We start from the raw sequence: 13,788 nt of genomic DNA, 5'->3' as shown, positions 1-13,788 counted from the left end.
CTGTATAAGTTAGACTGTATTAAATCAATCCAAACAAATGTGTTCAAACAAATGAGTCTGGAAAATGAATCACAAGTGCAGAAATATCACCTTATATATTATACTATATTCACACTCCCTTCACAGTAACAATACAAATATTCACAACTCACTATACAGGAAGTGATTTTTGTTTTCATAGGTTAAGGGATGCGAATGAATACATAATGAGCCCTGAAAGTCTTTTTTTTAACCCGTGCACCATGAAAAGAGCCGCTTCACTGCCTAAACTGACATAGATTACTTCCACTTTGCATTTATTGAGTAAACAGACAATACACTAGATCAGTTACATCATCATTCCGCTTGGATTTTATTTAGCCCATTGACAAAACCATAAATAGAAAAAAGAAACAGTACAAGAATAATACATACAGTACATGAATAATACATGAGTGACCACGAGCCTCCATAACGCTCGTGTTGGTCCACTTTGTCATCCAAATGTAGCGCTTGTGCTCCGATGAATGGAGTGGAAAGTGCAGTTGCCCTGAGGTGGCGAAAAACATGTTTTGACAACACTGCCCTGAACTCTGACACACCTTTGCATCGGCGTCACACACAGAGCTGCGCCTGACGTCAGGGTGGGCTCTAGGACAGACCAATGTCACACACAGAGCTGCGCCTGACATAAGGGTGGGCTCTAGGACGGACCATTGTCACACACAGAGCTGCGCCTGACGTAAGGGTGGGCTCTAGGACAGACCAATGTCACACACAGAGCTGCGCCTGACATAAGGGTGGGCTCTAGGACGGACCATTGTCACACACAGAGCTGCGCCTGACGTAAGGGTGGGCTCTAGGACAGACCAATGTCACACACAGAGCTGCGCCTGACGTCAGGGTGGGCTCTAGGACAGACCAATGTCACACACAGAGCTGCGCCTGACGTCAGGGTGGGCTCTAGGACGGACCATTGTCACACACAGAGCTGCGCCTGACGTCAGGGTGGGCTCTAGGACGGACCATTGTCACACACAGAGCTGCACCTGACGTAAGGGTGGGCTCTAGGACAGACCAATGTCACACACAGAGCTGCGCCTGACATAAGGGTGGGCTCTAGGACAGACCAATGTCACACACAGAGCTGCGCCTGACATAAGGGTGGGCTCTAGGACAGACCAATGTCACACACAGAGCTGCGCCTGACGTCAGGGTGGGCTCTAGGACGGACCATTGTCACACACAGAGCTGCGCCTGACGTCAGGGTGGGCTCTAGGACGGACCATTGTCACACACAGAGCTGCACCTGACGTAAGGGTGGGCTCTAGGACAGACCAATGTCACACACAGAGCTGCGCCTGACATAAGGGTGGGCTCTAGGACAGACCAATGTCACACACAGAGCTGCGCCTGACGTAAGGGTGGGCTCTAGGACAGACCAATGTCACACACAGAGCTGCGCCTGACATAAGGGTGGGCTCTAGGACAGACCAATGTCACACACAGAGCTGCGCCTGACATAAGGGTGGGCTCTAGGACAGACCAATGTCACACACAGAGCTGCGCCTGACATAAGGGTGGGCTCTAGGACAGACCAATGTCACTGTACACGCATTAGATGGGCCAGGACGTTATGCAACGCCACCAGAATCAATAAAGCTGAGCAACCGGTCGTTCAGCAGAACTATTTTCAAAAGCAAGGCTCAGTTTACATTTAGAGCTGCACAATAAATTACAAGTGAACGGAAATTTGAGTTGGAGCAATTATCAAATTGCAAAATCAGCAATAACTTGGATAATAAAATGTTCTCTGCAAATAACAAAATAGCGTTCAGTTGTATATAAAGAATTGTGTAAATGTCGTTTAGACCTCTACAAACGCTCTGAAATTCATGGGATTCTTGTAGTTTAGCAATTCATATTTGAGGAGTTGTTTACAATTTGCTCTGAACATAATTCTACTTTTACTACAATTATCCAAAGTTTTTAGATTGAACATAACTTTCGGATGGAAGTAGAAATGTCTTGATTTTAAAAATCTTTTCCAGAAGAAAACCTCTGAAGCTTTTTCCGCCTGGACTCATTTCAATACCATCATTTTGGGATCGAAAATAGTATTAAAACGCTCTTTCTTGATTTAAATTTCACCAAATTAAAGACCAAATGATAAAAGTGATTAAACGGATTTAACCTAGATTAAGACAATTATAAAACTATTCAGAAAAGGTCAAATTCGATCCAATTTATGATGTTTTTCCCCCGTATCGAATATACTTTTTATCTAGTTTCGATACCGACAACTGTATTGAAATATACAAAATATGAACTGCTAAAGCTAAACTACTGCAAGAATCACATGCATTTCAGAACATGTTTGCAGATGTCTAAAGTACAGGCTGGACAGGTTTGACCCTATGCACTTTTACTTGACTTAAATAACTGCAGTTTTAGTAAACTTCTAAACTTTATGAGACTTTGCTCGATGCGCCGGCATAAACAACCACAGAAACCCTCAAATATGAAGCATTCAGTCTTTATGTACCAATAAAAGACAGAACAAGATGTAACATGCTAAACAACTACATAATGTACCATCTTTTTTTTGCCATTTTAAGCACAACTTCAAGAAATGTGTATGATTAGATAAACTATAACCTATGACAACAAGGAATGCTATCGAGCTTATCGTGTTAGCTCTTTGTTTGCTAGCTACAACTTCAAATCAGCAAATGAAAAAGAAACTGACCAAAAAAAATGCAATGCAAATGTTTCTTCACAACATGAAAGACTCTTAACCTGGCAAGAGAATTTAAATGCTAACACCAAACTTTCCTGAAATCAAACTTCTGTCCAATCATTTCGGAGTTTGTCTTTACACCAGATACGACTCGTGCACAGTTTGAATCCAGAGCCGAACATCAGGTCACTGTTGGCAATGACGGCGCAATCCAAGCGCGGTGATGTCAGACGTTAGCTTCGCAGCGTTTCCATTAAAACCACATGTGCTGAAGACAATCACAGGCCGGATCACACGGGCTGCCAACGCGCCGAGCGGACACTTTCAGATGAGACGAAGCTGCGAACGATTCATTACACGCAAGCTAAAGAATGAACGTCATCGCGCTGCAAAAACACACACCGTGCAGTATAGTTTTGAACTTTAGGGAACTCAGAGGAGCCTGTGTAACGGACTGAAGCGATAGTTCCACGCTTTAGGGCCTGTATCGACTATCACAAGATGAAAACCCCACACGCCGGGGCACACGCAAGGATCGGGCGGCGTCTGCCTTTTTTGCCTTTTAAAGCAAGGCATTTCAGCACAAACCTGGGAACCGTCAAACTTGGATCGTCTTCGCTGCACGGAGTGAGTCACGCGGACGGCACCAACAAGCTAATATTGTGTTACGTCCGTGTGCGGCTTTTCAGTAACAGGAAGCGAGTGAAAACATAAGAGGCTCGTCGACGTAAATACTCGTGTCCCCTTTTCAGCTCATAACAGTGCAAACGCTTTCACTCACTCAAATCACGGCAGGGGAATGGAGAAGTAGATCTATACATGGAATGGAATGGGGCTGATATAAATCAATACGTTCCAATATCAACACTGAACAATCTAAGACTCATCTTTACATGTAAACTCAGATGGAAAGCGCAACATAGCTACAATAAAGCATTTTACAGTGATCAGTTATGGCAAAAACAAATGAGGATTATTTCAAACAGAGAGACTATAGGCCGAATAGTTTATTAGTGATGTTTGTGACACACTTGTTTAAAAGCTTATGTAGATTAGAAAAGGCTCCAGGTTCACAGACAGAATGAGAGCAGATATCATCTGAACAGAGCGTAACTAAATGTATTCACATTTTCGTAATTTAATTGAATATAGTAATAATTTATATCATAAATGTGGTTCATTTCACAGTCCTACAGGACCACTCCACTCGGGCTCTGGGTTCTTTAGCTTTAATATCCTCTGACCGTACAGAATATACCCATAAACTAGTGTACAATGCCTCCTTTAGAAGAGCGATGCTCTTGGCCAAACCAGAAACAGCTGCCGTAAATACATGCAAACTTTGTTTTTCTGAACAAGTCAGTTCAACATTTAATTTGCCAAGTCTTTGAATGCAGCAGCTTCAAACAAGAACATGAGATTAAAATAATCATTTCCAGCCACTTGACGTGTATTTCCAGTGTGCTCTCTTGTCCACTCACTGCATACTGGGGGTCCACTCTTTCCAAAGCGAACCAAAGTGTGTGACACGCTGAAGCCAAAACCGAAGCCAAAGTCAGCTGCTTCCTGGGGCTGGCTCATGTCACAGATTAAACCAGACTTTAAATTAAATGTTTAATCCGTCTTTGTTTATGAATTCACATTAAAGCATTCAAACATATCTCGAGCCCAGCAGGAAAGGTATGTGGAGTCATTGTTGAGCTGCTGAAGATGTCCAGTGGTCTGGTGGGCTCCTTTTGGGCACGATGTTTGTTTTGATCCTCCACTGTCTCGTCAGCTGTGGCCCTCAGGTCAGGCCTCGCCCTGTGGGCCCTCACATAGCGGCCACGTTTCCACTGTGCCTTCCACGTCCTTCCTGTTCCACTCTGCTCTCTCCTCTGCCCCGGCCTGGGACCACCTTTTGCCCCGTCAGCAACCCACACACCGACTCCCTCCCACCACCTCCCGACCCCATGACTTCATTCACAACTTCCTGCTCTTCAAAACAAGGCGCAGTGTGGGCATCCAAATGACCCCAGATATAACTGTCAGTTTTTTATGTCAAATGCACAAGGATTTTATTTGGATTTTTGTTGGCCTGTAATTCAGATTCAGAAGAATTACAAAACGGTTGCTCGTATTCTTACATGTGGCCCAGTGTCGTAAAGCAGCGATTCATAATATCAACAACAAACTCCCCCAGTCGTCCATTACTAAACAGATCAAGTACAAGCACAAACTGTTCCATGACAAAACTAAAACTGTTTCCTTCCTATAAAAACAGTGGTATTTTCCTGGATTTAGTGAGTTTTGGATGCATTTGTCATTATATCCTACTGACTAACTGCTGATTCTGTATAAAATGGGCACAAACAAAGATTTTCCAAAGCCATAACAACACTAAATCTTCATGTAACCACCTGTATTTCGGGGCAGATAATAGTCTGTACAGCCTCCACTCTCTCCACTCTGGTTGCAGCCTAATGTTGCTTATTTAGTGCAGACAAACATATTTTCTCCCGTTCCTTTTAGTTTTGATACAGTCTGAATATTGTGCTCCGGAACGCCCACGACAACAACTCGCCAACTGAATTTAAGTAAAGCGATCAGAGATGTGATTGTAACTAGAGAATCATGGTCAGACTGAAAGTAAAGTATTTGTTTACGTCATTGAGGGAAACCTGCTGTGTGACATCCAATATGCAAATACCAACGATTATTCTTATTACTGCAGACAACAAACACTAGAAATCAAGGCCACTCAATTTAAAGTATACATTCGAAGCAAAGATGTACTTTTCAAACCATGAACACCCTTGAGCTTAAAGGAGACGTATAAAGCTTTTTTTCTGGGAACATATCATTGAACTACAACACAAGTAGATCACAATTTCCCTTTTTCTTGATCTAAAACGGCTCAGTAATAGAAACCGGTTTTGATGCACGTGTTTTTATTTTTTAGAAGAACGTCCGTTGAACATTTTATAACTCAACGTGTATGACTCGGAGTCTGAATGTTTCAAATAATCGCAGCCAAGTGCGCAGAAGTGGGCGGCGGTAGGGGGTAGGTGAAAACAGCAATTTTCTGAGCCCTCGAGCCTCAAACGCAGGACACTATAGGACTACTAAACACACATGGATACATCAAAACACAACTTTGAGGAAGAGTATGATGAATAAACACCATTATTATCATGGTTATAAGCTCATAAAAAGGTTGTTTGTGCGTAATATCCCGATGTAGAATCTGATGAAAAGTGTGGATTTTGTCCTTGAATGGTGTGAATTCTGCGCATTGCTCGGCACAGGACTGAGGGGAGTGAAAAGGGGGAGAGTAAAGGCAGCGGTGCAGACAGGACACGGTTCCAGGATGAAGCCCCCTGAAACAGAAGCACATGTGCACGCCGCCGCTCCTCCACTGGCCACTTCCATGTCACGGGCGCTGGCTCGGGTCCCGTGCGAAGTTTCCACTCCCAAACACGGACTTTCCATACAGGGACATCCTCCTCCTCCCCCCGCTACGACCGAGGGGGAGATACTACAACAACAGAGGGGACTGAGGGGCTGATGTTATCGAAGCAAAACACGGAATTAGAAGGGTCACACCGTTTTTTTATGTCGTACAATTCAGGCGCTATTTCATGAATAAAATGTGGTGGTTATCGGTTTAATATCTATCAACAAACCCGCACAGTATGGTCTGCGTTTGTCCCTTTTAAAAACAGCAAGTGTTATGCAAAACAAACTTTACCGAAAGATTTTTAGCCTAGTTTCTTCATCATTTCTTTACTCAAAGTAGTATTTTGATTGATTGCTGCGTGTTTGAGTTAATTCTGTATTGTCCTGCAACTGAGGCTCGAGTGTTCGGAAAATGTCAGTTTTCACCCACTCCCTATCCCCGCCCACATCCCTATATTTAGTTGTAGCCATTTGAAAATCGAAGACTCCAGGTGAGTACATGTAGGGTTCTAAAATGGCATATAACAATTTCATGAAAACGCGTAAAATAAAAATCTTGTTCTGTTCAGTTCTGCAGTTTTGAGCAGGAAGTCAATGGAACCGTTTCGATTTTTAAGCCGTTTTAGAGCAATATTGCGATTTACAATGAGCAAAATGTAAAATGATGAAGATCTAGTGATGTTATCTTTCAATGACACATATCTAAAATACAAAAAACATAACAGATCTCAGTTCAATGGCAAGTGGTTCAATTATTTCGGTTTATATTGTCATTGGACATTTTTTGCGACTTTTTAAACATATTGGTGCATTCCCAATCGTGCTCCTCGTTTTTCCTCCTCGTAGTAGGCAAGCTTTTTAAACAACCATCTTTGAACAACGGCCCATTCGTGACGCGCCGACAGTTTGACGGCTGCTATCGGTTTCAAAAACACTTCAAAGAGAAACTACATCAGTCGCAGTCGTCGTAAACAGTCCCATTAGAGCGGAGGACGAGGAGACGAGCACAAACAGCTTTTATCCGAGCGCAGAGAAAGACTTTACCCAGAGCCACATTATCAGAGTCATGTCCGTGTAATGACCACATGACTCCGCCCGCTGTTTAGATTAACACCAGTCACATTATAGCCCGCGCACAGGGCCAACAATGAACAAGGCCCAGTGTGAGCTTTTAAGAATGCAGGTTTAAAGTATTTGTGAAAGCAGATTGCTCTTGTACTTTAAAAATGTCAAATGGTTGACTAAGTTATAGATAGGTTAGACCCCCACTGCGTATTATCAATGCCAAAAATAGACACAAATAAAAGCATATATTTTATAACGCATGAAAATACTTGGATGTCATTGCTTTTCCAAGAATGTTGTCTAAAAAAATATATTAATAAAGATATATATTTTTGTCAAAAACGTCCACCCCTAATGTAAGTAAGTCTTAAAGCGTTTATCACAAGAGTCGTTCAGGTTATCCGCATGAATGTTGAAATCTATTTGGGAATACCACTCTCACAGTATGGCTCGAAATGTTTTTACCACCATTGTTTTACAGAAATGTAGATAATCTTGAATGCTGTTTGATACGCATCGTTAATGGATAAAAATTAAAAAAAATGATGCAAATGATGCTGATTAAAAGAAAAAAAAAATTTGGGGCATTCCTGCACTTTTGCGATTAATTTAACAGCGTTTATCACTAGAGTAGTTCAGGTTATCTGCATGAATGTTGAAATCTATTTGGGAATACCACTCTGATAGGACAATCTATTTCTCAAAAACGGGAATAACTTTACCTCTTTTATTTTACTTACTTTAAATAATGTTGAATAATGATAAAAATCAGATGTCAGCAGTAATCAAATGTACTGATTTGAGGGTTGCTGGAGAGATGATTTGGCGTCGCTGTGGCAATGCGGCGGGTGTTTTGCCGTCATTACCAAGGAGAGTCGACTTGGCGAAAACAGCATTTAAACTTTGCCACAAACACCAATTTACCTCTGCTGATTGAACGGTTTAAAACGGCCAAAAGGTACGCCTCACGACCTGCACACGCTCCGTTACACCCTGCTCTGCCTAACATATGTGAAATTAGGGATGTCGTGATATCAAATGTTGGTGTTGCGATTATTCAGGGGGAAAAAAACATCACAATTTAACGATTATTCAGACATTATTACAAAACAACAGGGGAAATACTTTATTTTATTTCATCCCGTGATCTGACATGTTAATGTTCCTCAAGTTTGTGACCGGCTTTATGAAATTTAACTTTCAAAAAGACGAAATAAAGTTAAATTTGACAAAAACAGCCAGATAAAAAATGTTCTTTACATTTTTATCTATTAATCTATCTATTTTAAAATGGACTGGAAAAAGTCTTTATTTTGCTTCCATTTTTTGTCATGATTATTATTTTTTGGTTCTTAAGATTATATTGTGACCTGAATAATCACGGTGATCAATTAACCCGATAATCGTGACATCGCTACATGACATACCGCTCTTTGAATGGATGGACAACATTCTGAGAGCGACAGGGGACACGCGACAACATATTTGTAAAAGTAAAGACAATGGAAACATTTTGGTACATAACGTAAGCCATGTAAGCAGAATAGAAAAGAGAATCAGCTAACCTCATGTGATCGAGTATTCTACTATAGATGAGGGACATCTTTTATTAGGTTTTATCCACTTTATATTGGCAATAACTTGAATATTACTTCAAGATGTATTGCGTCTGTGTTCTGTATTGTCTTGCATTTCAAGCTTAAGTGCTCAGAAAATGTCCCCATCCCTGCCCCTGCTCTGTAGTGGAGAATCTTTACTCATAAATGTCAGATTCCGGGGTATACATGTAGTATATTAACAGCATCATTAGCATAATCATTTTATTTTATTTAAAAAGGCAGAAAATTAACATCCGCAGCTCGTTACGGTGAAATGAAAGAAGAGGCGGGGCTTCACAGATCTGCAGGTTTGAACAGGAAGTCCAAAGACCCGTTTCTATTATTAAGCCATTTTAGATCAATACTGAGATTTACATTGAACAAAATGTAAAATAAGAATTTGCGTACGTTATGGTTTAATACTGAATACCAGCAAATAAAAGCAAAGTATATGTCAAACAGAGCGCATTTCATTTCCACTCTTCATCTCCAAATGTGTCGACACAAGCTGCACACACTTATCACATTTTCAACAGACTTCAAACCACGTGAAGTCCTTAAAAATTCCTTCAGCTGGACAATAAAAAAGCTAGGGATTGACCAGGTGCGTACAGGAATGCAGCTTTACCATTACGCGACCTTTGTGCCCCTTTAACCCCGAGTCAGGTGGACTCTTCTCACAGAATAATAAAGTGGCTTGTGACGATACTCGCGCCGCCCTTGAACTAGACAAGAACCGCGGAGAAGTTACGCATCAGTCCACGGCTCCTCAACCCGTTTTACTGGTCGAGAAACGAGAGTACGATTTGTTTGATATGGGTTTCTTATAGATAACTTATAATCCTGATTTTGATCCTGTTAGTCTTGAAAATAGTGCTTAGAACCTGATTATTTATGAAGTGGTTAGATGCTGTAGGTTGCAAGACATTGGGAAGAATGGAGGCATAAAAGTGGACCCTCTTCCAATCATTTCTCAATAAGAGGGCCCCGTGTGAGCCTTCTCGCCCTGGGCCCCAATTAGTCAGCAGCTGACGATGATCGACAAGCACGAAAACGTTTTGGCGGGTTTATTTCAGTCTTTCAAATCTGAATATTTCCCCTAAACGACCTGAATATGTAATGTCTTGATTTATTTGTTATTCAGGTTAACGCGATGCTCAAAATAAGAAATACCGTATTTTCCGAACTATAAGTTGCACCTTTTTTCATAGTTTTGGCCGGGGTGCGACTTATACTTATATTTATACTTAAACTTATATATAACTTATGTGAGATATTATTTGTTATTTTCACACTTGCGACTGCATTTCATACTCTTATATATGTTTTTTTTCTTCTCTATTATGCATTTTTGGGCTGGTGCGACTTATAGTCCAGAAAATGCGGTAAATGAAACAATGATAATAAAATAACAAGAGATTTTCAACAGATTACAGGGTATAACGTTTGCATTCGGGTTGCACGATTTTGGAAAAACTATATATTTTTTTGGTATTGCAATTGCGATTAAACTTGCGCTACGTTTATAAAGTTAGCATTGCGTTCAGAGTGCACATTGTACACAGAAAAATAAGAATCCTGTGAATTTCCGAGCGTGTTTGGAGAGGTCTATGCTCATTGTACGACACAATTTCTCTATAAAGTCCATTTTGTTCTTTTGCTGTGGATATTGTATCATCTAATCCACTCAAATTGATATAGTTCGCCACACTTGTTTGCACATTTTTCAAATAACAACCTTGTACATCACCTCCCTCTCAAAACTAAACAGTCAGACAATCTCGAATCACTTCCATTTCGACCACAAACACAAATCCGTACACTCAGCGCCGCCGAAATAATGTAGAAAACACGCTAAAACTGTTGCATGGGGTCAAAACTTCAACTCGCCTAACTACAACTTTACAAGCTCTGTAGAACGCTGCTCGACGAAGTGCAGTCTAAACTTGTAAAAGCGCTTTAAGAGGAGCGGCGCGAGGAAGAGGCGCTCCTGTGTTTGGATACGACTGGCTGTGAGCGCCGCGAGCCCGCCCACAGAGGCTAGAGTTCAAACAGATAACGATCTAATCATTTTAACCCAGAGGAGGAGTGCGGCTGCGCGCAAACAGAGCGGCGGACGGGAAACAACCCAATAACCTTCATCGCGATTGTCTATAGGAAAAATAAATAATGGCGCGGCCGTGGGTAACACAATGGGTGTGTTACTTTTTGGTCATTTAGCGGATGACCTTGAGGTTTCAAAACAAAGTCCTCGGTTAAATTGATTAGGTTGTTTTGAGCTCTGCGTTTTCAAGCGCAAACAATTTGTATTTAGCATTTCCATTCATAAACATGCTAGGCTATATGATGTGCAGTGTAAAGTAGCATTACTAGCTACAGTTGGTGCGCTTTGTTTTGTTTGTCTTTCTTTTTTTCAGGGTATTATTCACTACAAATACTACTCCAGTAAGAGTCGTATATAAAGTACACATTTCATTATTTTACTGAAAACATTTACTACTTTTCTTCAATTTGACCATTTCGTTCACGTTTATACTTTTACTTCCTGGTCGGACTGCAGCCATGACATAGGTCAATCTATAATTGTTACCTAGCAACCATATTGTAAGCATGGGGTAAAATTAATATACAAGATAAGATAAGATATGTCTTTCTTGTCCACACATGGGGAAATGTTGGTGTTACAACGCAGGTAGATAGAGGGGGAAAGGACAGATAACTTATAGGAAGTTTAAATGTTAAATATATTAATAGTTATTATGATAGACATATGATATTACGCTAATTGTCCAGTTATGTCCCTTATTGATGACATAGACAGAGGGATTCAGGTTTAGAACTCAGCACCACTTCTTGTCCCTTTTATTGTTCCATGTTTCTTCACAAGCTGCCATTTGACTGATACAAAACTGTGATAATACTTACCACAGGTACTTCCAGGTACTATCACACCAAACTAAGACACAACACGGGAACCTGTCATATACACTTTCATGAGAAAAGCGAATTAAATCTGAAGTACCGGTGCAGGAAACACAAATCAAACCATCTCAAATCATGATTCCATACTGTCAAAATAAAACTCTTGAGACTTGTTATAAGACTTCAACAATTATACTAAAATTAGTCAAATATTTTATAAAAGTGGGAGTAAAAATATGGTGACAGAAAGGGAACATTTTAAATTGGAGAAGAAAAAAAAAGTTAAGATTTATCAAACTTTTAAAATGTGTATTTCCCAGAATGCAACAGTCAGTCATGTCCCAGCTAAGCACACACACCTGTGCAAAGTACTAACACAAGGTGGACAGAGCTTCTGCACAGAGGGGAGCGGTTAACCATGTCAAAAGCACCATTTACGCGGCGACGGAAACAATTTTGCCTCGCCAAACCGAACTCGCTGACAGACTTACGTTTCGTTGCATTGATGAGGTTCTTTCCATCCTTGTACAGCTCCTTGATAAACCTGTTCGTTTTGTCCAACTCGGCTTCTTGCGCCCTGATCTTCTCCCTAAAGCCGGGGCTGTCCAGGTAGCACTCGCTAAACTCCAGCGGGTGTAGCCCCATGTCTCCACCCGGGTCCCGAAGCGCAGCGATCAGAAGGAGGAAAGAAAAGTCCCGTTTAAACGCGGATCGGCGCGGGCGCGATATCGAACATAGCAGTGGTAGTGGCGGAGGCTAGCGCGTTAGCATTGCCCTTGCGGGGAACGGGAGCGCGCGCGGGGTGTAGTTCCACGGTTGTCAAATATGGGAAAAAGTTTGTCAGCGGGTGGGTTAAAAAAGTGCAAGAAAAACGTCCCCGGTGCGAAGATGTAGTAGATCCGCGCGGTGGTGTGTGGGGGGGGGGGACGCCGCGGTGTGTGAGTGTCCGGTCCCGGCTCCGTCCGTGAACGTGTCCAGCACCTTTGCCGCTAAAGTGACAGATTGGGAAACTCTGCTGACATCTGCGTGCGTGGGAGCGCGAGCGAAAAGTTGAGCCAGAAGAGCGGCAGAAGGAGAAAGATGTGCACGACCCGCGACTTCCGCTTTCGTTAGGAAGGAGGCAGGGCTTTGCGTCCCCACGAAAGTTACATTATTATGAACTTTTCTACTGTTAACGTTTCATCCATTTATTCATGTATTTGTTTATTCATTTGTGGGGGGTTTTGTGTTAGTTTTTGTTTCATTTTTTTTCCCTCTACATATTTCTGCATATAAATAAATCAGCAGTTACCCAGAATATACCCGCGGAAGTAAATTTCCCACATTTTTTCCAGGATTTTTCCCATAGAGAAAAGTGTAATAACAATCATCTATGTCGTAACACCACAAGACCAATCATTTTATTCAATACATTATAGTAATTATTCTATGCGAGGGTGGATGTGCCACAATATAATGGAATGGCAACGGATTAAACTCTGTATTTAAAAGCATCTAAAGTTTAAAAAGCGTCATAAAGTTGTATGACGCTGTGCTTTTTCCCCCTTCTTTTTTCTTCAGAGACTATAATATTAAAACGATAATTAGGATTTCATCGGAGAGCACACTCACAGCTTGTACACAGAATGAAGTTATTTCTCACAGTATCCACTCTTTTCACATTTGTCATTTGAGGTGCAAAAAATGCCAACACAATATTGTTAGTTTGAAAACGTTCCATTTTTTCCATTTACAGGAGATGATTTAACACTCAACTAGTTCCGTTGTATATAAAGTCCCACCATTTCAATACGTTAAATTCTCTCGCACAACAAACACTCTTTGAATAGATTTATAGATTGGCTTTTTTTTTTAAATAAACACTTGAAAAATTACGGCAAACATTCTAATTCTACACGTGGAACATCCTAATTACATTTTTCATTCCTTATATATGGCCGAAAAACGCCAAGAGCCGAGAGAATCTATTTACAACAAAACTATTTACGCGGAAGCTTGGACATTGGGACTTTGTGTTTCCTTTCGGCCAAGTTTCTCTGCGACACG

At 41.2% G+C, this 13,788-nt stretch overlaps 1 protein-coding gene across 1 annotated transcript in view; it reads right to left on the bottom strand.

Moving 5' to 3' along the window:
- Positions 1-12,428, bottom strand: part of arhgap10 (Rho GTPase activating protein 10) — a 108,991-nt gene extending 96,563 nt beyond the window's left edge. Inside the window, exon 1 of the mRNA XM_072462758.1 lies at positions 12,234-12,428. Coding sequence (XP_072318859.1) covers positions 12,234-12,387 — 154 coding nt within the window. The 5' untranslated portion in view covers positions 12,388-12,428. The remainder of the gene's footprint in view (positions 1-12,233) is intronic.
- Positions 12,429-13,788: the final 1,360 nt, after the last annotated feature.

The sequence above is a fragment of the Eucyclogobius newberryi genome, unplaced genomic scaffold, assembly GCF_026437365.1.
Source record: "Eucyclogobius newberryi isolate DKJ021-1_F unplaced genomic scaffold, fEucNew1.0.hap1 SCAF_4, whole genome shotgun sequence".
NCBI classification, from domain to species: Eukaryota; Metazoa; Chordata; class Actinopteri; order Gobiiformes; family Gobiidae; genus Eucyclogobius; species Eucyclogobius newberryi.
This window is presented reverse-complemented; position numbering and strand designations above follow the sequence as displayed.